Here is a 24,277-nt window from a genome sequence, read left to right as displayed (position 1 = left end):
TTACTGCTTTTACGGGGTGGAGTAAGCAAATGAATGACATCTTTTCAGATTAAGTGGCGTAAAGAAAGGAAAGCGGGTCAGGGCACGGGGCAGCTGCCCCTCGGGGGAGGTTAGGGACGTCCTCTCTGGGGAGGCGGCAGTTGAGAAGTGGCTCGTGTGACGAGAGGGCAAACGGGAAGGGTCAGCTCTACAGCCTCCGTCAAGTGGAGGGGACAACGGGCCGGGCTTGTGGGGTCGGAAGAAGCCAATGTCGTCGGGGTGTTCCGTGAGAACACGGACAACAGGAAATCGGGACAGGAAACAGGGCAACACCGTGGGAACTTGGGCAGGGTCGTGCAAGCGTGACAGCGGGCGCGGGGAGGTGCGACATCGCCCGTGTCCCGCAGGCACTGCCGTGCACGCGAGGCCCCCGCGGCGGCCGCGTCGCCCCCTTTTCTGTGGCCGCCGCCCTCCCTGGTGGGAGAGGCCGCCCGTGAGCGGCCCGGAAGGTCGCAAGTGTGGTCCCCAGCCGGCACGTCGCACGCCCTCCCGCCCCCCGCTTTCCCGCTTTATTTTTCGCCATGGAATTTACCGCCCAGTCAACCGTCCTGCTCCCGTTCCCTCCTTCCGTGTGTCTCTCTGTGCACACGCGGTCACACACGGTAACACGCAGCCACAGACGCACACGCGCCGACACGTCTTCCCACATAACGACCACGACACGGGCATCGCGGCCTGCTTTAATGTCTGCCGAGTCCGCAACGTCTACGAGTGCGAGTCCGCGAGCGCGGCGGCCGCGGTGGGGGCGCCTCCCTCGGCTCGCGGGCGCGTCGCGTCTCCAGCTGCCTGGGAAGGGCCGGCAGCTGTCAGAGGTGACGTCCTTCAGCTTTCGGAACGCGAAGGCGAAGGTTCCCACAATCCTCGGAACGCGAGCCCGTCGCCACCACTCAAAATGGCGCAGGAAGGTGGGGCCTGTCACATGGGGGGCGTCGCCGTGGCTTCCCGTTCCCGGAGCGCGGCCCGAGGCCACGCCCCCGGCGGCCGAGCTCCGGGCCGCGATTGGCCAGCGCGTCGGGGGCCGCGCGCCGCGCCGCGGCGTCATCACTTCCTGTTGTGGGCAGCCGCTTCCGGTCGCTGCTTGGTAACAATGGGGGAGATAATGGCTGCCTGAGCAACGTCTCGGAGCGGGCGCTGGGCTAGAGGCGGGTCTCACCCGGCGACTCATCGGAGGCGGGCTTCCGCGCGGCGGCAGGGGAGGCGCGCAGGACCCTCGGCGGCGGCGGCCGGCGCGACCGAGTCGGATCCCGACACCAGAGCGGGTGAGCGAGGCTGCGGGGACCCTCTGAGGAGCGGGTGGGAGCGAAGGGGACGCCGCGGCAGCCGCGTTCCCTCAAGATGGCCCGAGCGGCCGTCGCGCCGGAGGCCCCGCGCGGCCTCCGGACCCCGGGCGCCGGCTGCCGTGGGGGGCCCCGTGGCGCAGTCGCCGCTGCCATTTTAATTGGCCGTGAGGGCGACGGGCTCTGAGGAGAAAGGGACGGCGCCGGGAGCGACTTCCTCCGCGCGGCCTCCGGACGGCGCGGGCGGGCGGGCGCCGGCCCGGGGCGTGGGAACCTCCGCCCCCCGGCCGTCCGCCCGCGCCTCGGGCCCGCCGACCCCCCGCGCTTCGCGGAGCCCCATTTTGGGCGCCGCTGCTCCCCGCCGCGAGCGCGTACGCGCCCCCGGGGGCCGCGGCGACGTCGTCCCGGGGGAGCCGAGGCAGATGCGCGGGACTCGCTCGCTCAGGTGACCCCGGCGCTCCCTTCGCCCCGCGTCGCCGCGCGGGCCGCGGCAGGGAGGGGGCCGCCGTCGCCCGCTCGCGCTCTCGTGGGAAGGGTGGGAGTTGGGCCAGACGATCCCCAAGTTCCCGTCCGTTCGGTCAGCGCCAGCCCGGCCCCCCGCCCCGAAAAGGCCGAGGGTCGCGGCCCCCCGGGCGCTCCCTGCCACGTACGCCGCGGCTCGGCGGCTGGTAGCAACCGGTTGGGCTTCTGCTTCCTGAACACTCGGTCCCCTTTTCCCTTATGCTGATTAATTTCAAGATGGAGGAGACAGCCACGTTCCTTCCCTAGACAGTTTCCCCACGCTCATTCCACAGGTTAGCCCGGGGCCCGCGGCCTGGCAGCCTTCTCATTCGGGTCGCCCTTTCGTTCGCGGGCCGGAGGAAGCGTTGCGATCAGCTTGTCATCCACCCTTCGCAAGGCCCCACGTAATTTTGGGGGGGGGGGGCTGGAAACGAGGAGCCCGCGTTTCCTCAATCAGAATTCACCGCAGTGGGCTTTGGGCGATTGAACGGAGGAAGAAGTAAACGCGCCCCTACTAATCGTTTCTTTGGTTCTCCGTGATTGCAGGCTAAATAACTCGTCCTGTCACCCCATCGGGTACATCGTGTCCGTCCTGCATGACTCGAGAGCAGGCAGGCACAGTTGTAGCCCTCCCCCCGCACCCCACCCCCCAAAAAACCAGTTTTCTAAATCGTTAAAATAAAGGGCCCAGGAAGACCATTCTACACACTTTAAAATGTGATTTTGGGACTCTTTTACTGAAAACTGTTTCGTTCTTTAGCCTAAGATGTCATGGTCTTTCATACTTTTTAGTTCCCACCGCTGCCTCGGACTTGTTTTACAGAGGTAACTGAAATGTGCCAGGAAAGTCCTTGAAAGTGAGGAGCAAAGCCTCTGAAAATCATTACTTGTCTGATGAGGTGGGCCTGTTTTAAGCAAACTTATAGTAACAGGGAGGTTTGCTCTCGACCTTTAAAGAAAATCTTACATCTGACTTGGAAGATTATTGGTTCCCTCTGACCTTCTCAGTCTCCCCAAATATCAGTACTGATAATTGAACTAAGTTTCGTAACGGGGTATGTGAGTGTGTTTGTGTGACTAAAATATGTAGGGTGTGTATTTTTTTTAGGATGTGTCTATTTCAAAGAAAATGTCTATCTTTTAAAAGAGAAAGAATAATGCATTCTTTTTTTTCTAGAGCAGAGAGCGAAGAAAACTAAAATCCAGTTTATTGTATTACAATACTATGTCATAACAGTCAGGTAATTTATTTTTTGTTGCGTCTCCTGATGGTTTACATGTAGACTGCATGTTTTAAAGTACTGTTTTGTAGCCCTGTAATTGGATGGGCCCATCTGATATATGTGAGTTGGTGTTGGGCATACTTCATGAAGAGAATGGGTATTTTCCACTGGTAATTCAAAGCGTAGTGTTTCTGAGTACCTGGAACTTACTGCTGCTTTATTTGTGAATTTTTCCTCTTTTAAAATGTCTGAAGTTCACCAGTTCCTGTATAGAACAGAAAGAATAGGAATTTGCTACCTTAAATCATTGTTGGAATGGGGCGGGTATAATTTGTGTTTAAATGTTCATCGAATAACAAAATAAAATATCAGTAGAGTGTCTTTCAGGAATATAATCTTACACGATTTTCTATGTTCTATTTTTTTCCCTCGAGGTGTAAAAATTATATAATCGATAAATAATAGTCTGATTGGTATTAACTCTTTAAATCATCACCATTAAGGTAACCACATAATTTATTGCCCTAGCCAGGATGCTTTCAAGAGTGAGCAGAAGGGACATATAATTATGCTTGGACAACAAGCAAACGATTGTCCCGGGCAAACTGGGATAGGTAGTTAGCCTAAATTCATAACTAATTTGTATTAGATACTTATCTGCTAGGTTCTCTGCATCACATGCATGATTTTATAATCATTACAGCAAAGCTTCGTGAGGATGTCAACTGTTTTACAGAGGTAACTGACACTCCGAGAAGAGGTTATTAAGTCGTTTGTCCTCAATTAAATGGCTAAGAAGTGGTAGTGCCCCCATTTTAACCCTGGTCGTGTGAAGTCTGAAGTCACTAAACTTTTATGCCTCTGGACTTGATTGCTCTCTAATTAGATTAGAAGCGCAAAGGAAAAGAAAGATGTGGTAAAAAAAATCTATAGGTTGTGTTGCATCAAAAACTCTTGGAATCTACTTTATGAATTAGGTGAAAATTATTTAGCAGTTTCCCCTCTTTATTTTGGTCTGTCACGGTGCTCATTTCAGCTATAACTACTTGTGATATAATAATTTAAAATCAATGATTTTTATGAAATAGCTCAATAATGAAATGATATCTAGAAAAGTTAGGCCAACTGGATATATTCTTCCATGTTGGCGAACGTGTACTGAGGCCTTAAATAGCACAATATGTCACACGGGGCATCCGCATTCGTGGAATTCTCATGTGTATATTTCTCTTTCCATAGCCCCAGTGGACTGGGAGATAGCTTGACCCGCCTCCTGCTCCCTTAGTTTACCATAGTGTGGGCAACAGATTACAATGTGAGAAGTCCAAGGCAGACCAATGAGGTGCTAGAATTTTGGGCCACTGCCTAGGGTTGGGACATGTTTTTCACTTGTAGGTCTTAAATTCTTAACTTTTCTGTATAACAGATTTCCAAAAACGTATGGCCCGTTAATTTCAAAAAAAAAAAAAAAAAGCCAGTTACATAATCCCTGGAGTTTTGATAATTAGTGTAAGAAAGCAATAGTACTTCTGTGTCTTATTTTTTCTCAGCCTTGAATGTGGAAGTTTCCCCGAAAATCAAGCAGTTCATTTTCCCTTTTGTCAGTTAATTATTTTTAGATTTAAAAATCTTGGCAGTTTTGAACAGTTTGGGAATATATTAATGAACTTGCACTTTTGTCCATGATATATGTATATATATTATTTTTTTGATATTTTTGTTGTAGATTTTCTTGTATTTTAGTGTTCTAAGATTTTAATTTCATCAGACATAATAGAACCTATGTGTGTTGAGACATCTACAGTGTGTGTCGTGTGTAAAGATTCATGGACCTCTCAAGGTAATTTCACAACTACAGTTTGGGCTTCTGTTACAATGTTTGTATGATGAACTTTCTGTGGGGGAAGGAGGTATTTGTGTTCAGTGATTTTTAGTTTTTTCCGGAATGAAACTAAAAAGTTGCTTCTCCGCTTGACTATAGGAAGAAAGGAGTTAACTTTTAACTACAGTTTTCATTTTTCATTGACCAAAGTTCCCTTTAGTGTCTACATCTAAGGTAACTGTATCATTTGTCCAAACTGGGACGAGTTTTTTTTTTTAATTAAGTTTATTGTTGCAGACTGGGACAGTTTTGAGAGTGAAAGAGGGCCGGATCAAGTACTCCAGGACAACAGATGTAGACTGCTACATTTCTGTACAGATGGGGGATATGTGGTCAGCTTTGTCATCCTTTCTGCTTGGAAACACTGGTTCAGGAAGCACAGTTTTGAGTTAGCATGCTTAGTTCTGTAACACAAAATTGATTTCCTTAAGTAATTTTATAGTCATTTGTGTAGATATTTTTTTTGTCGAGTGATTTTAATTTTAAAATGTGGCTTCACTCTTTTTTAAAAAGTTAATTTGTAATGGAAACCTCATGCTCTTAAAAATAGTATTTTACCAATTAACAGTGAAATTGCCAGCAATCCGTGATTTTACATTAATACCTTTTTATAAACACGTGGACTTTCTGGGGTTTGAGTCCTTTTTTGAATTAGAATTTAGTGACGTTGCTCAAAAATAACATGAAATGGGTGATCGAAGATTAAATTCGCTGTTTAAAGTACATAAGGTAATTGAAATGCCATCATAATGGTTTCTTTTTTTAAATGACTTGATCTTGTGAATTGGCAGCATTTTGCTTGGTCTCTATCCTTTCATTTGACGTTCTTTCTATTGAAATGTTTTAGAAGGTCCTAGTAGTCAAAATTGTGAGCTGCAAGTCAATAGACTTTCTGTCAAGAGATTAGACACATGTCAGACTTTTCCAGGTCCTGTCGTCGTCGTTATCCTTTTCAAGTAGTAAAAATGGAAGACTATAGGCAAGGATGTTTTATAATCTCATATTGCTGTGGTGTTGGCAGTGGCGGAGCCCTCCGCAGCATCCGCGGATAGGCCAGTCTTAGAAATAAGCAACAAATTGTGTGGGCGGCAAGGAGTATTGTGCAATAAGTGAAGTCAGTGAAACATCAATCCTGCCCTGCTTTTAAAAGAGGCGTGTTTTATATTTCTTTTCAAAAAGGGAGATAGACGTGCATGAGTGAGAGGCAGTGAGAAAAAGCACAGCTTCTAAGCATGTGTCCTAGTCGTTCATGTTGTTTCTTAAGCTTTATTTTTCTCACTTAGTACTGGAATGTGGCTTCGGTTATTATATCTTATTCATAGTCACAGATTCCTAGACCTGGAAGGTGGTCTTCATCTAACTTGTAGGTAGTTGAATCCAGTACTCTCATACTGATGGAGATCCTGAGGCCTGAGAGGTTAAATGAATCGGCCAGGTTTACATAGCCAATTAGTGTTATAGCCGAGACAGGAATGTGGTCGCTCCTGTTTTGGGGGTTCCCCCCCCTTTTCACAGAGCTGAATACCACCTTGCTGCTCATAGAATTGAAAAAGCTGTCTGGTTGTTTTCAACATTCTATTTGTTACAAATGCAATAAAATCTTAGTTAAACATTGTATATGTGTAGACTTCCCAACACTTTTGGTAACTGCATATATATGGTAACTTGTGTTGTGACCTCAAATTCAGCAGCTCTGTGTGACTTCATTTTTAACTATATTAAGTATTTTTCATTTTGGCGATGGTGTTATTGAGCTACCATTTTCTTTATTGAAAGGTTCACATCATTAACTCATATCTACTCTATGAGGTTCCTAATGAAACAAACAGAATAATGCCCTTGTGTTTTCCGCATCATTTTTATGTTGACCCCTTTTTTTAGATCACGTTCTGCTTTAGAATGCTGTTGAGTTAGGAGCTTGTGTGAACACATGCAAAAGGCGAAAATGCTCAAGATACTTTAGCAGTTGGTTGATATTAGGTTACCTTGATTCCTCCTCCCCACTATACCTTTTTGTTCTTAAAAAGATGTCATTTCTTCCAGACTTAATAGGTGCGGCTTAGTTTTCAGTTGATATTCAAGCAAGCATTTGAATTTCAGAATTCGGTTTCTGTTAACAGTCTGTTTCGGTGCCTTGGGTCTCCTCAATCAGGTGCTGTGAAGCCGTGTGTCCATTGACTTTAATGTGTGTGCGCTCAAACTTGGCGCTTAAACTTGGCGCCAGGCTTCTGACTCATTAGTACTGATCACTATGGGTTTTTTCCCATCTAAGGTCCCTGTGCAGTATGTTTTATGTTACTTTTTGCACTAACATCATAAATTTTTAAACATTGGTGTACATGGATTAGGAGAGTTAGATGAAATACTTTTTCTTTTTACAGTAGAAAAGGAAAGGTTCGTTGGAAGAGAAAGTCCACTTCCAGACGTGGAAGCGGGCCTGAGCAAGAGAAGCGTGGCTCGGAAGGCCCAGATGAAATCCTCGCAGCAGTGGTCAGAAACATAGGAGTCCGCACCATTCTTATTAACATGACAGTGACTGCAGAAGTGGAGACCACTAACCCTGCTTTAAATTCTCAAGATGAACACGATTTATTTTAAATTACTGAGGCACAGTTAGTAAACCTCAGGTTAGCTTTTCTTTATGACTTTTCCTTCTCGGAATGAAATTTACCTGACAGTCGTATATTCATTGACCAAAGGAGTAGTTTTTGAAATGACTGGGCAAAATTTCTAACCTGGCTGTTTGTTCCCAGGAATGGATTTTTGTGTATGGGCACACAGAATGCTGAGAGATAAAGTTAAGAAAGTGCTCTTTATCCAAGGGGTAACTTTATTTAAAGCAAATATACTAAAAATTGACTTACTTAAAAATAAGTCCCGCTGGGTTTATACTGCTTATAAATGTCATTTTGAAAGTTTTTATAGCAGACGCTAACCTAGTATAAAAAGCTTATACTGAATTCGAATACTTTCAACATGCGTGTGGGGTTGAAGGAACGTATTTTAAAGTGTATAGTCTTGGGAAGTGTTGGGGACACTTGTCCATTGCGTGGAAAGTTGCCTGGTTTGGAATCAGGAGACCCGGATTTGACTACGTGGCTCCTTCCACGGACTAGCCACATGGCCTCTGCTAAATCACTTCCCCTCTCTGTGCTTCTGTCTCTTTCTAAAATAGAGGTGATTTCTGCTGCAGAGCACTGTCGTGGGGGTGAAGGGTCTGCGTGACTACAGGCCGGAGGGTGTTGCTTACAAGTGGGGGGAGAGCCCAGTGATTCAAGAACAGTTCCGTGTTTTTTTCTTAAATTGTTCGATGGGGAAGCTCTTCACAGAGATGTTTAAGTTTAAAACTGGCTAACGCCAACTGTGTGCTCAAGCCGAAATTTCTGACTTCCGCACGTGACTGTTGTAACTGAGATAATAAGTAGACTTAAGATGCGCCCCCAGGGCACGAGGGGATTCTTGTTTCCTCTCACTAGTGAAGCTGGGAACATACCCCAGTCTTGTTGACCACGGAGTAGTCTCGGGAGACCCGTTTCATTAACACAATTCTTCACTAACATTTTCACGCGCAGAGGGAGAGTGGTCTGTAGTGAGCATTTGGACTGTGGTCGCCCTGCGTCTTCGGCGTGGTGCTTCCTTAACCTTTAAGATGTTCATCTTTACCCAGCAAACATCAGTGACATCACATCTGCCAGGAGCTGAACCTGTGGTTTAGATTTATGGCGTTTTCCTTTAGATGCCACGTAAGCGAGGCCAGGCTCCTTGGGTGTGTGTAAGGTGGTCTGACAAGGCATTCGAGGGACAGCCTTTTCTCTCAAAATGTAATTACCTCCTGTCCTGCAAACCCCTGCGGGTGTCACTGCCCCTTAACCCACCTCTTCCTGTCCCTTGGAGGTAGAGGTGTCCTTGACGCCCACTCCCAGCCCAGGGGAAATGCGGAATGAGGCGGAGAGGGTGGAGGCTTTGGCGAAGGTAGGGAAGCAAGTCAGGGCTTTCTCTCCATCCCCTAATGAGCGACAAGAAGCAGACTTTCTGCAGTGGGAACCTGTACCTTAGTAAAACATTGTATGTATTGTTCAGTGAAGCCTTGGCGGGTTGCTTGCAGTTTTGAAACAAAAAATAAGTGTGTCAGAGATGTCACGTGGGGAAAACACTTGCCTGGATTTTCTCTGGCTCGGGTATGGGACGGTCAGGGGAGCAGAGCAGCGCACTGCCGCGGAAGGAAGAGTCATTTGCATTTGTTCACATGTTGCTTTGTGAGTGTGTCTTATTGTTAAAATTTCAAATCAAAAAATAAAGCAAAATATAAAAATCCCTCTTGCATGGAATAAACTAAACCTCACCAGACATGAGCTGTTTAGGATTGAACTGTCTCTGAAGTCATCGTCCAGAGGGTTTTGAATAGAGGTATAATGTCTCGACTCTAGTTTCCAGATAGGAAATGATAGAAACTTGAAAAGGTCAAGAGTGAAGATTTGCGAGCACAGGAAAGAACCGTGTCTCCCGTGCGTGTTTGTATTCTTTCTTTATTTTGGAGAAGTCTGAATACTGGGTTTATAGAACCTGAGCAATATATTGGGAACACTTTGAAATTCTTTTAGAGTGTGGAATTTCTCTACATTACAAACAAATTCTTTAAAGCTGTGCCGTCCAGCATGGTGGCCAGTAAGCACATGCGGCTCCTGGACACTTGAAATGTCGCTAGTGTACCTGTGGGACAGAACTTACAGTTTTCTTTAATTTTAATTAAGTAAAAACCTGAAGTGTAGAACATTTTTCCATTAAAAACAGCTCTGTTGTTTTGATAGGACTATGTTTTACTTTAACCGTTGCAAATTTAGCATCCAGTTTGACGTGTGCTGTAAGTACAAAATACCAGATTTAGGAGATTCGCTAGGAAAAAGAGTGTGAAACGTCACGAGTTTTTGTATTGATAACATATTGAAACGACATTTGGTTATGTTGAGGAAACAAGACCGATTAATAAAATGAATATTTCAAGGACATAAAAGACTGTAAAGCACAGAGCTCCACTCTGGGGGCACAAACTGTGCGCAGAGGTGAGTGGAAACATGGCGAGGTGAGGAAGCCAGGGCCAGCGTCTCGGGACCGGAGCAGTGGGGGGGCGGGGGGCACATTAGAGGACAGGAACGGGGCGACAGGTGGAGGGGTCCCCTCAAGAAAGTGTTGTGACACAGTTGTGTCACTGGAGTATGTAGCCCGACGTGGTCCGCAGGCCCAGAATAGAAAGCCGAGGGACTGAGCACGCCGAGTGCCATCCTCGTCCAGACGGCCTTTTGAAATCGGTCTGTTCAGACCCCCGCCTCCGGCGAGCCCCCTCTTGAACAGCCTCTGCTCGAATGTTCCCGTTGCGGGAGGCGGGCGCAGCTCCGCTCCGGGGTCCCTTCCATCGTTCGCTGTCGCGCAGGAAGAAAGACTTGCACGCTCCACGTGTCTTCAGCCGCTGGCCCCAGTTCGAGCCGTGGCTCCGCGCGCTCGCACGTTGTCACTGGATAATCGAGACTTTCGGTCTCGTGCTCAGGCTCCCCGCCGGTGGGCGCTTGCGCCCCGGAGTTCCCGGCCGGGTCTGTGCAGAGCTGCTCCCCGGTCCTGCCCGCGGAGCGCGGGGCCGTGCGGTGTCTCGCGCCGACGGGCTTTGATTTCGCCTTCGTTTACCAAAAAGTTCGGGTCTTCAGGTGAACTGCCGTGGGTCCACCCCGACTGCTCGCGCTAGTCATGCCAGCCCGGTGTCGCGGCCAGTGGCCCCGGGGGCAGGCTCTCCAGCTTCCTCGCGGCAGTCCCGGGTGACCGTCATTGCCTGCGGAGCTCGAGAACCTCGTAGAGCGGGTGAGCTGTCCGTTGGGCGGCCAGCGCCCCTTCCAGCCCGCAGCGTATCTGAGAGGCTGGTGCAGAATGTTCCGCTGGGTCATCGTCACGTTTCGCTCTGCTGCAGTTTATAGACTTCACTTTCTTTGAAGATTCGCCTATTTGAAAGTCCAGTGTCAAGGCGCTCTGCCGTTCCCTGGTAGAGGTTGCCTTGAGCAGCTCTGCGGTTCGGGCGCGTCCTTCTCTCTTTGAGAAGTCTGTTTTCTCCACTGTCTCCAGTTGGAAGGCGATCCTCCTCGTTGAACAAAATAGAAGTTGAGTCCCTCTGCCTTCCATCTTCTGTTGACACCAGCTCCCCCATGCGCTCAGTACAAAAGCCCTGGATTCCGACGCCATTTTGCAAAGCCGTTTAAAAAATCTCTCCCACATTTCTGCAAGTTTCTGTTATAGGCTTCAGCCTCCCTGATGCCATTCCTGTAGCACTGCTTGGTATGTGAGTTTTTCTGTTATCTTTGATTCATGCCCTTCAAATTTCAAAATTTATCCGATGTTTTTGCCTTACTTGAAAGATTTATATCTTTAAAGCCTTTCAATCCTACTGAGTTGCACTATTTATAAGTTCACTTCAGAAATATTTACTGATCGTTCACAAGTGGACTTCATCCTAACTTTCTGTTATTAGCGTTCCAAATATTAACTGCTTGAGTACACTAGCCAGATGTTACTGTGGTTTTCTTCGGTTTGAGGAATTGTGGCTGAAGTTTCTTCTTTTGTGTTTTTCCATATAGTTTTTAAATTAGCTGCTTACTATTACCACTACCAAATCATGTTAACTCCGTGTAGAAAAATGCGGTTTCTTTTTGTTAATTTTTTTTTCTATTGGCTGGCCCATGTTAACTTTTTCAGTGTTTTTTTAAAGCTGTTGATTTCCCGTCTTCTGAAAGTGTTAGGTTAGTATAAAAACATCTTTCAGAAATTTCTGCAGTTTAGTCTTACCAAAATAAAGGACTCTCAGTCATGAGATTAGGAAGCTCTTTCCAAAATATTAAGGTTTCCCTCCCCTGCCCCTTCCTGAACACGTCCATTTTATTTGTTTAAACGATGATGATAGTTCTGAGAATAATGATCTAAGGGAAACAATGGGGATATAGACGTGCCCATGTCTAGACTCCAGTTTATTTAGGCTCAGCAGACAGGTAGAGGCTTTTTTGGCTTTTATATCTGAAAGAGGGTTTGTTTTTATTTTTCTCTTTAGTATTGATTTGTAAACATCCAGATACTTCATATGTTGTGCGTGGGATTAAATCCTAGTACTAGTATAGATTACCTCTTTTCGACAAATCAGATTTTCATATGTTCGTGGAATTAACTTTTATTTTGTCCCTGTGAACTTAAATAAGATCATTCTGAAGTTGGAAGGGAAAGAATTAGAGAACGAAATTTTTTGTTTGCAGTCTTCCCTTATTTTAGATTCTTTACTACCATCGTTTTCCATTAGAGCAGTTAATTGAGAGAGTGTGGAAATCTGCCAACATAGCCACTTCCGAAGGCCATTTAAGTAGTGAATGATAATTAAGAATTTTTGGCTAGTTTTGTGTACTCTTGGGAGCAGGGGTTGGCAAACTTTTTCTGTAAAAGGCTAGATAGTGATTTTCTTTGCTTTGCTAACCAAAAAGCAAAACTGAACATATTACATAGTTACTTGATAAAACTCAAAATGTAACAATTGAGTAGTGTTTTGTAATACAGGTCTACAAATGGGAAGAGTGGCATTCTTTGGAGGAGGATGACATTTTGCTTACTTGGGACTAACCATATTCCTTATCAGGATCATTTGGAGATGTTCATCTGGTGCTAGCTAGTAACTTGAAATGACACTTTCCATATTTGATCTTTAAAAATGCCTTTTCACACATAGAGGTACTGCCGTCTAATTAATCCACAGCACATAACTTCAAAGAAGCATATTCGTCCCTCCTTAGAAGGCATCTATAGATTCTGTTAAATTCTGCTCTTGACCTTGTACCTTTGGGCATATTATCACACTACAGGGTTATCGCTTTCCATTGCAAGTTAGGTGGAAGTACCCCAGTTGCACAGCTAACTGGATTTTGAAATGAGAGAATTTCCTTTGTATTTGCATTGAGGTCCGAGCAGAACTCCAGGTGCTGCTCAGGAGGTATACTTACCTGCTGCAGACTGGTGTGGGGACGTGGCCCTCGTTTCTGGGATCGGATGAGAAGCGCATAAAGCAGCTGGACGTCGTGATCCCAGCATGAGTGATTGTTGAAATGACTGTGCTGCAGCGCAAGTTTCCCATCCAAGCACTATTCTGCCTTATAATTTTAGATCGAAGTCTGCAGCGGAAGCTAATTTCCCAAGCCATTCATTGTTTGGTAATAGTAATTGAGCAATCCCATTCAGAAAAAAATTTACTCTTGCACCAGGGTACAACGAATCGCAATAAAACTTCACCAGTGCTAACTTGTCAAAATGAGCAAGTGGTAGAGTGAGTCAGGAAATTCAGTTTCTATTTCTGACAAAAATTCACAGAACTGATGATGGTTAAGTTCACCACTGACACTGCCGGTTCAGTAATATGATGGATTTAAATATTTTCTGCGAACTACGTGCTGATGGATGATGTAATGAATAACCGTAGGCTTTAAAACCCTTACATTTTCACAAGCTTTGTAAGTTTGTCCAGTTAGGTCTTTTTCTGCTTTCTGCATTCTTCCTGCCATTTTCGCTGCAGTAAGTGTTCGCGGATCCCACTTCCTGTTGTGCTGGATTGGTGTTTACTCAACTTCTTTGAAAGTATTGTCGCCTGGGGTTGTCCCATGCCGCTTCATAGAGGCTGCTGCTTCTGTAGTTCAGCCTCCTTGAATAATCAACATCTGAGTAGTATCTGTTACATTTATCAGCTCATCAGGAGGCAAGAAAAACACTCAGTCATGTTGCCCTGTTTTTCAATTGATTACTGACATCCCGGTATCCTCAACTTTTTGAGTAACTGTACTTACCAAAATGCTAAAAAGCTTTAAATTTATTTCCTGTGGGCACATTTCTCTAGCTTCTGCAGTCAAACACAATTTAACTCATCACCAATAAATGATTTTCCTCTCTTAGCCAACAGATGAGCCACTGGAATGTTACTTTGGTCGAAGCCTTATTTTTTGTTTTTTGACGAGGTATTTCATTTTAAATTTTTAAATTTTTAGACCGTAGCTTTCCTGTGTACGGGGAATATCGTGATGAGTGCTTAGTCCGATAATATCAATGAATATTTTCTCACTTCAGCACAGTCTTGCTTGGCGCCATTGCATAATAAACACAGGCTTTACCACCTATTCTGATGACAATAATCCACGCTGCGCCATGCCTTCAAGGATGACATTAGAAGCCCACTTTCTCTTGATTCGACATGACGAGTATGTACCTATAATTTTAAAAAATGTCACCGTGTGGTGACGACGTACATGGCACTTGAAATGCTGTCGTTATAGTTACATCACTGCAGCGGCTCACGGCGCACGGGTCACCCGGTGCAGAGCCGCGAGCCAGCCACATCCAGTCTCCGTGACAATGACTCATCTGTGCCTTTGCGGCGGGCAAGCGGCCGTGGGCCATGTGTGCGTGACCGCACGTGGCCATTCCGGTAAAACGATGAGTGTATTCTCTCCTTAAAAAAAAATATTTAAAAGTGTAAAAAAGCGTTCCTAGATCTCAAGGACTAAAAATAGGCCCCAGGGCTGAATTCGGCCCTTGGGCCAGTTCCTCGACCCTAACCTTGTCTTTTCTTTTCCGAGTCTAACAGGGCCCCTTGGGCATTTCCTACTGGTCCTTAAAAGCCACGTCTTGACCCGCATTCTGGATTTTCGCATAATTAAGCCTGTTCTGGAGAATACATACATTCTGTTTTCAAGGTTGATCTCCTTTCTTCTTTTAGATCATTTTCCACTTGTTCATCAAGATGGAAAGCTCAGATTCTAACGATAAAGGAAGTGGCGATCAGTCCGCAGCACAGCGCAGAAGTCAGATGGACCGGTTGGACCGGGAAGAGGCGTTCTATCAGTTTGTAAATAACCTGAGTGAAGAAGATTATAGGCTTATGAGGGATAACAATTTGCTAGGCACTCCAGGTATGCGATGTGTACTTTAAGAATTTCCATATGTAAATTGCCGGTCTTTTTAAAAATAGTCTGTTTTGAAAGTCTGTCGTTTTAGCCTTATGAAGTATGACTTTAATGCAAGGAGTATAGCACAGAGTGACATTTACTGCTGCACTCATCACCCACCTGGCCCTGATCACTCGTGTTTGCAATGATCCTGTTTCATATCTTTAGTTATCAATTCTATTCTGCATGTATAGTGAGCCGAATCGAAGAGAGTGGAGCCGAACAATTTTGTGTTAGTTGGCTTTACTTAAGAGACACGAGTCAGTGTGGCAGGGCCAGTGGGGACTTTAGTTCCTAGGACAGACTTTGTTTTGTCATTTCCGTTTCCCCGAATATGTCCCAGTCATCCTCCAGAGCTGGCCTTGGATAAAATTGTCAGTTATTCCAACTTTGTGCTCGGTTATTCTCTTTTGCTCAGTTAGGTCCCATTTGGTACTAGTTAAAATTCCCGATCTCCCTGCTCGCTTCTAGTTAGCTTTACTAGACTTTGCGTGCGTGCCTGCAGTGAGAAAGGCAGGGTGCCAGTGGGAAGGGGGCACACCTGGGGCCGGCAGTACCAGGCCTGAGGCAGAAGGCTTAAGTGGCCTTCTGGCCCTGCCGTTTATTTGCACATCAGCCTCTAACTCCATCTCAGTTCCTCTGTTTTAAAATACAGGTGATCATGTCTGCCTCCCAGAGTCGCACTTTTAAGGAGTGAGATGCTGCATGCAAAAGCATTTAGTAAACTAGGAAGAAATCTGCATGAATATGAGTTGCAACACCCTGCCCCCAAAGAAATGATTTTCCCCAGGTTCCCCGCTCGCTGGTGTGCGTCTCAGATGGGCAAGGGTCGTTGCTTTTCTGTTGTAACTTGGCAACCCTTTAAAAACTCTTTGCAGGTGAAAGTACTGAGGAAGAGTTGCTGAGAAGACTACAACAAATTAAAGAGGGCCCGCCGCCGCAGAGCTCAGATGAAAATCGAGGTACATTTTGCTTTGCAGGGGGTGGGTACAGGTCGGAATGGGTACAGAACTTCCAGAACTTCATGACAGTACATGTCAGCCAGAGATTATCCACAAGTGGCACAAGGTAACCTGGTGCTAAGTAACTGCTCGTAAAAAGAAGTGACATTTTCAAGACATTTGGTGAGAATGTCAACACGTTCTTTTTTTTTTTTTTTTTTTTTGGTGGTTCACCTTTGGGTTGTTTGCGTCAATGGGAACGTAGTGAGGAATGGCCTATTTAAATGTGATTTTTTTTTTTCTTGATTTTCCATATCCGTTGAAGTGTCCTTCTACATACTGAATTATTCCTTCCTTATAAACATGTGAGTTGCTCACCAGAAGAAAGAAACGCTGTATTCTGTAACGAGGTGGTTTTCAATTGGGTGTAATTTTGCCCCCTAGGGGACATTGGCAGTGTCTGGAGACATTCTGAGTTGTCACTACTTGGGGTTTGCTACTGGCATCTGGTGGCTGGAGACCAGGGATGCTGCCAGACGTGCTGACACCCTAACACGCCTGGCACAGACCCTGCAACAAAGAGTTACCCGGCTCGGAGTGCAGATGGTCCCGCCGCGGAGAAACCGCGCGCCTCCCTTCGGTCGGGCACTTCTCTCCCAGTGTGGAGTGGAGAATTAATCCCACTGTGAGCTGAGAGGCCGGCAGCAGTCCGACGCGTGAATATGCCGAGCCGGTTTGCCCTGTTCGCGTGGCCCCCTCTCCACTTTAATGTTAGTTTAAGGTCTTGGTGGCACGAAGGCTTCAGACACTGCCAGGCCTGTCAACCTCGTTTGCATTTTTGCAGCGGCTGCAGCGCTTTTCTTTTCTAAAATGCTCTGCTTTATCAGAGGCACTTCAAAGCCTAGTCGAAGTGTTTTAGACCGATGAAAATTTGGCGGGTGCAGTTGGAAGTCCCGCACGGCCCCCGAGGCACTCTCAGCTGCTGCTCGGATGAGCGCTCCCTTTCCAGAGAGAATCGGACTTTCCCTGCCTTTACTGGCAGACCTAAGCCAGATAGCTCCCAGAAATCCACGCGCGGGACGCCTTTGTTCTTCTACTCTGCAGTTTCAGAGCGCTGTTATGTGATCGTCCTAATCTTGGTAGTTCCTTTTTCTCCCTCTCTCCTCTCTTAAAACAGGCGGAGACCCTTCCGACGACGTGTCTAATGGCGACTCTATAATAGACTGGCTTAACTCTGTCAGACAAACCGGAAATACGACGAGAAGTGGGCAGAGAGGAAACCAGTCTTGGAGAGCAGTGAGCCGGACTAATCCCAGCAGTGGTGACTTCCGATTCAGCTTAGAGATCAATGTGAACCGTAATAACGGGGGTCCGAATCCAGAGGGTGAGCACGAGCCATCTGCGAGACGGTCCGCCGGCGAAAACATGGACGACGGCAGCCAGAGGCAGGCGGAGAACCCACGGTCGGAGTCAGCCTCCGCACGGCCGGCCAGGGCGGAACGGGGGTCGCCTGAGGCGTTACCTGGAGAAGTCCCAGCAACTAGAGGTCAGAGAAGGGCCAGAAGCAGGAGCCCAGACCATCGGAGAACCCGAGCGAGGGCGGAAAGAAGCAGGTCCCCTCTGCATCCCATGAGCGAAACCGCGCGGAGATCTCACCACAGCATCTCATCTCAGACTTTCGAGCATCCTTTGGTAAACGAGACCGAGGGCAGTTCTAGAACCCGGCACCACGTGACATTGAGACAGCAAATCAGTGGACCGGACTTGCTGAGCAGAGGTCTTTTTGCAGCTTCCGGAACAAGAAATGCCTCACAAGGAGCAGGTTCTTCAGACACAGCCGGTAACGGCGAATCTGCAGGCTCGGGACAGAGACCTCCCACCATAGTCCTTGACCTTCAAGTGAGAAGAGTCCGCCCTGGAGAGTACCGGCAGAGGGACAGCATAGCTAGCAGAACCCGGTCGCGGTCTCAGACGCCGAACAACACCGTCACTTACGAAAGCGAGCGAGGAGGTTTCAGGCGTACGTTCTCGCGTTCTGAACGCGCAGGCGTGAGAACCTACGTCAGCACCATCAGAATCCCGATTCGCAGAATCTTGAATACCGGTTTGAGCGAGACCACATCTGTTGCGATTCAGACCATGTTGAGGCAAATAATGACAGGTTTCGGTGAATTAAGCTACTTCATGTACAGTGATAGTGATTCAGAGCCTAGTGGGTCAGTCTCGAGTCCAAATGTGGAAAGGGCAGAGTCACGGAATGGAAGAGGGGGTTCTGGTGGCGGTAGCGGTTCCGGTTCCAGTCCTAGTTCCAGCTCCAGTGGAGAAAATTCAGAGCCGAGCTCAGAGGTGTTTGAAGGCGGTAACGAAGGAAGCTCGCCGTCCGGCCCCTCGGGCGCCAGGCGAGAGGGCCGACACCGGGCCCCGGTCACGTTTGATGAAAGTGGCTCTTTGCCCTTCCTTAGTCTGGCTCAGTTTTTCCTCTTAAATGAGGATGATGATGACCAGCCTAGAGGACTCACCAAAGAACAGATTGACAACTTGGCGATGCGAAGTTTTGGTGAAAATGATGCATTAAAAACCTGTAGCGTTTGCATTACAGAATATACAGAAGGCAACAAGCTCCGTAAACTGCCTTGTTCCCATGAGTACCATGTCCACTGCATCGATCGCTGGCTGTCTGAGAATTCAACCTGTCCGATTTGTCGCAGAGCAGTCTTAGCTTCTGGAAACAGAGAGAGTGTGGTGTAGTTGAGGTCGGGACTCCTGGCCGTGGTAGCTGGTATCGTGATGGGCAAACAGGAATCGCTTGCTCTATGTCCACTTTTTGAGTGGTGCTTAATGTAAAGTAGCAACCTGATCTAAGTCATTGCTTTTCAGATGAATCTGTCCCTTCTCCAATTTCTGTTCCAGAGTAAAAGGAAGTACTTAAAAAGCAACATTTTAGGACGTAAAAACCTGATTTCACTATCAGTAAGTGATGTTACTGATGACTTACCATATATACTTGTCAGTTTCTCCTTTGTTTTCTTCAAAGTTCTGCCTTAGCAATGGCTCTTACCTGTTTCACGTTGATCTTTCAAGTTTCCCACGCCGTAGGAGGGAGGGGCGAAGAAAGTTCCAGTTCAGCCTAAGTTACAGTCCATGCTTCAGAAGTGGTCGCTTAAAGCTGCACCATTCCCAGGTATCAGTTGGCACAAATTCAGCTACGTGCTGAATATCATTTGTTCACCTTTCAGACAGGGTGATATTAGACATGTCAGTGTAAATAACACTAAGGTTAGGATCTTCTAAGTATATAACTGTCTCCTAAGCCCATCACTGTGGCACACTGTAGAGTGAGCTTATAGTTTAATTGAGATATTTATCTTGTGGAAATATTAAAAAAAGCCTATGCTTGTGTAAGTGAAAAAAATCACATTCATTTGTTTAAAAATGTAAAGCTATTTTGTAGAGGCTCAGTACTTTTCCAATGCACTGTTGTAATAATGCATTAAAAATTGTAAAGTACCATGCTTAGAAATGAAAAAAAAACTGCTTTTCGTGAGCCAACCTAGTAAAAACACACCAGACAAAGTACCAGGCTGCTGTGGCAAGGGTGTGGACGTCAAGAGCAGAACATATCTGTAGGATTTCATGTTCGTGGGCAGCTACTGTGACACATGGGAAGGACGGTGCGGAGTCTGCGCTGAACACGGTGGGAACTGGGCATCTGCGCTTGGATTTAGGCAGGAAGTGAAAGGTGGAGGAATAAAGGGAACTACTCTGAAGAGTCTAAACTCGTCACGAGCGCAGTAATGCAGACGTTAACTGGTTCCGTGAGATGAGATCTTCGACGCAGTCTTCTCCTTAAGCAGATGCAGATCAGCAAATTTGGCAGCTTTGGTTTAAGGAAAACCTCCGCCACCTAGCACAAGTTACACTTGTTTTTACAAGTCTGCTCCTCAAAAGAAAAGAAAAAGCTGGAGGAAAGACTATAAACCACTTGTAGCGTAGGAATTGGTGCAGATGAGTGTACTCACAGGAAAGTCTCGAGTTGGCATTCTTTTCGAGATTCGTCACTTAAGGTGCCAGTACACATTCGTTAGTTAATGTTTTGTTACTGTCTCTAACACAGACCTGCATCTCATGTTTGAAGACCCGTAGATTAGGGATTTTTGCCTTTTGTTGAAAGTGAGCCGTGTTGGGTTATTTGAAGCTCACGTTTTCATTGTGCTGCCCATATGTGAAGGTGATGCTGCTGACTTGCGACCTATGGGATGTGCACTTTTTGTCGGTTCCTTAGTAGTGAGAATAGATTTGTGAAGAGCGCCAGCGCTCGGGCCCAGTTGCCCGTGGAAGCGCCGCGCGTGTTTCCGCGGCAGTGGCTGGGTCCAGAGAGGAACTGAGCACATCCTTAGCCTTTAACAGAGTCAGCTGCCTGCCCAGGCGCAGTCGGATGCTCTGCAAGATGCGTCTGCTTTAGGAGTTACCTGGTTACCTTAACTGTTAGCAACTTAGCTGTAAAGATTCTTTCAAAGTTCACACTTTCATGTTTTCCTCTGGCTTTCGGTCCTACCTAAGTGTCAAGGAAATTAACTTGTAAATATGGTAGTTTACTAAGGATATGTCCTGCTCTTGCAAGGAAATAATGTCCAAACAAAGCTTCACTTATTTTTTTTAATATAAGCAGAAAGTACTGTTTATGACGCTTCTATAATACATTTTATCTTTTAGAAAAATTGTCCATTTAAAAGTCAGGATTCCTTTATATTTGTGAGCCTCCTTGTCTCCTTCCCTCAAGGTGTAATCTACGGTTTTCAGACCTGCAGGGTAGTCCTGATTGGCTAAAAACAAACCCATTTTCCTCTTGGTATGAAATGTCCCATTACTATAGGGCTGTTCATTTTCTACAGTTTCAAAACAACCGCAGCTCATTCTGAGCGTAAAAGTTACTGACAAACAGGTACCTCCCTAACCTCCCAAGATGTATTACTCATTTGTGAAGTATTAAAGTAAGAAGTAACTCATGCAGAATCCTGGTTATGAATGTAGATATTAAACCTGTTCATGAACACTGGAAGTAGAATTTTAAGTTTTTAGCCTTCAGTAGAATGCACATATTGGACGCGTGCGTGTGGACACACCTTCTCGATAGCACTCATTAATTTCCATTGGATTGTGTAGAATGGATACAAATATTTTAGTGGAATTTCCTACTTTTCTTTTTTTTTGCAAGGTCCATGACTAATATATAATTACTCGTGTTGTGGACGCTGAAGACAAGGTCATTAGTAGGTGTCAGATGTACAATGGAAAACAAGGACCTTTTTTCCCACCAGTATCCAAACACCTATTCTCTCAAGGGAGCATTTTCCTGCAAAAGACTTTACATTTTGTTTTCGTTTTCATTTTGTATCTTTGCACTTTTTCTTTATTAAAGAAAGGTTCTGTCTTCAAGACCTAATTTGAACTTCATGCAGTCATAGGAATAAGGAAAAACAATGTTGGGAGTTGACGTTGTTCAAAGCATAGGGAAAAGTACTAAGAACTGAGTTTCCATGAGAATTGCAGATATTTTCCAAACTTCACGCACTAGTCTGAAACGTTTGAGGTGTCCTGTTGTTTGAGTCCAAGCTGCCGACAAGGTCGGGATTTAGTACTGAAAACAAAAGTGAACAAGTTAGGTTTAAAGTGTGCAGCACTAGAAGATGCCCCCTGCTGTTTGTGTGACTGGGAAAATGGCCGTACTGAGAACACGTTGGCTGCCCCCCGGTGGTGGAGGTGGCTAATGGCGGTGGGGGTTGAGGACAGTGTTCAGCTTAGTGTTGGAATGTAGGTCGTTGTACAGTTAACAACGTTTAGCACTGGGGTTTCATATACATGTGAAATCTCTAAACACATGATCATTGGAATTTATCCAAGCTTTAAGATTAGGAAACTGGTTATAACATAAGTGTTAACTCAAGTAACCACCCCCCCCAAAAAAAAATGTTCCTCCCGTGCCAAGTTTGCTCTTCTAGGGTCACTGTCTCAAATTACGTTCGTGAAGGGTTACCGCAATATGCTTTGTATTTAGCCACCCGCTTCCCGAATGTCCACAGTGTGAAATGGGTCAGGCATCAGCCAGGACATTGGGTCGGCTCCTGAAACACCCACGTGTGAGGGAGATGAACGTTGCAAAACAGTGCCATTTTCACAGCTTGCTAGGATACAGTGGCACCTTGTGCTTGTTGATACTTTCAAAGATGGAGGATGTTTTTTTACCCCGCCCCCTTTTCTTCTTTGTTCTTTTGTGAATGAAAAATATTTGTAATCTGCCTTATTTGAATTTTGATGTTTTATCTTACTGGCTTCTCTGTCAAATTTATTAACCAACGTTAAGTACTTAGAAGCCACGTTCGCAGGGCACTTTTATTCTTTTCCTTGTCTTCTAAGACTATGCTGATTGCTACTTTCTAAAGTATTCCGTACCTTCATGATGCAAGAGATTGATAAGTCACATCTTAAAGTGTCAGGCGTTTTTTTCTTTAGTATAACTCTTCAGTATGTTTAACATTCAGTAAGTGTTGTAATTCATTGAGCTAACTAGTAAATTGTATGCTTTTGAAAAAAACATTTGAAACTGTAAACATAACATGCTTTACTTGGAAAGTTGAAGTGCAAGGTCCGAAGAATGAGTATTTAACTTACTTTTAAATCAGATTTTTAATAAGCAACTAAGAAACAACTTTGAGTTCAGTACCTACCCTTTAAAAATTTTAGCATTCTGAAATTGAGGGTTTTTTTTTTGAAATTGAGATCTTAACTGGAACATTTCTAAAATATCTAATTTCCCAACAAGTGAGTGATCTCACACTTGATTTAATTAATCCGTTTTGTATCTAAAATACAGGATAGAATCGCACTATTATTGAAGTGTTGGAACTTTCAAGGGATAACAGCAGTTTCTTGGTTTTATGATTATTTTCATTTCTGTGCAGATGTTGTCATTCAAATTTCAAGGAAATGGGCACACCCTCTAACACTCAAATAAAATCGTAGCGAGGTATTTGTTCTTGATTCATATTTCTTTCCTAACGAGCCACGAGCTGCTCTGCAGTCACTCGGATTTGAGTGACCGGTGTCTCCCAAGACACGCAGGACAAGCGAAGCCCGCCATACCGCTGTGCCTAGTTACTTCAGGGCCCCTGTTGGGCCCTCCTCTTGCAGATTTTTCTCGATACTAAGGTGTGTTAGAACCAGCTGCCCAGCCTTAACTCTTCAGTGCCCCTCTGGTGACATTCTTTAACTGATTGACGTGTATGTGTTTTAACAGTCCAATGTTTGGAACTTACCTCTTGATAGCTCCGTTCGTTCGTCCCTGGTGCTGCTTTCACAGATGTAGGGCCACGTGATCAGGTCTCGAGTTCAGTAGGCGCGCGGCTGGCCTGGTTCCGTGTCTGCCCGCTTCCCCTTCTCTCGGGAAGAGCTGCTTTGGTGTAGATGTTGACTTGGGTTTGCCGGAAGAGCTGCGCAGTCTTGGAGCGCTTTCTGAGGTGTGCGAGAAGCCGAGAGGTTTGGAGGGCGTAGCAACGAAGGCTGCCTTTCTGTCTGAACACGAAGCACATCAATGTCTGTTCCGCCAAGACTCGCCGCTGCTTGTACCGGGGCTTCCCGACCTTGGGGAGACTCGCAGGAGAGCAGAAAGGAGCGCAGAGTGGAGAGGATGCGGTCGGCCCGCTTCATCTGGTTTCTCATTTTCTTTCCATTTAAACCCGAATGTGACACCTCCTCCAGCATCTGTCCAGCAGACTCCTGGTTGGGAAGCCCTGTGTTCAATTTTGAGAATGTACCCAGTTTCCTTTCTTTTTTTTTTTGTACAGTGCTTTACACCTGCTAAAATTTAACTTGTTTAATGCAAAACAAGACCTTGAAAGGTCGGTCATATTAAAGCTGGTTTGATTATTAATAGTTATCTTTTAGGAAGAAGCTTTTTCCCTATGTAAGATGTCATACTGCAGATTTAAAATATAGACTATCAATAAAATGCATGAAGTGATTATTTGTGCTTGATCATCTCGTTTTTTTTAAGAGGGAAATAAAGGTTCTGTCACTTCGAACCGACGTCGGATAGACTTCATTTGCAGAATCAAGTGGAGTCGCATACAATGCAGTACAGCCTTGATTTTGATTCCTCACTGCTGCGCGTGTGGGCAGGTGCCGGTTTATGGGGTACGACTTCTGTAGCTCAATGACTTAATCTCGGGTTGGTAAAATAAAAGGTTCGAGTGTATTCCGATACAAGAACCCCGGAAAGATTTGTGTAAACGACATTTTCACTGGGCACGTATCCGCTGCTTGCGGTACGTTCAGCTTCGCCCCGGCCCCTCCGTCGCTGGACCTCTGTGAACACAAACACGTGTCCGAGTGCGCATGTGCTCACACAGCTTGT

General features: G+C 45.9%; 1 protein-coding gene across 1 annotated transcript; it reads left to right on the top strand.

Moving 5' to 3' along the window:
* Positions 1-1,117: 1,117 nt before the first annotated feature.
* On the top strand, positions 1,118-23,887 carry RLIM (ring finger protein, LIM domain interacting). Its single transcript, XM_016130746.2, has 4 exons — positions 1,118-1,298; positions 14,698-14,890; positions 15,805-15,888; positions 17,045-23,887. Exons 2-4 carry the CDS (start codon positions 14,722-14,724, stop codon positions 18,613-18,615), a joined length of 1,824 nt encoding a protein of 607 aa, XP_015986232.1. The 5' UTR covers positions 1,118-1,298; positions 14,698-14,721; the 3' UTR covers positions 18,616-23,887.
* Positions 23,888-24,277: the final 390 nt, after the last annotated feature.

Source organism: Rousettus aegyptiacus, unplaced genomic scaffold (genome assembly GCF_014176215.1).
Source record: "Rousettus aegyptiacus isolate mRouAeg1 unplaced genomic scaffold, mRouAeg1.p scaffold_m13_p_9, whole genome shotgun sequence".
NCBI lineage: Eukaryota > Metazoa > Chordata > Mammalia > Chiroptera > Pteropodidae > Rousettus > Rousettus aegyptiacus.
This window is presented reverse-complemented; position numbering and strand designations above follow the sequence as displayed.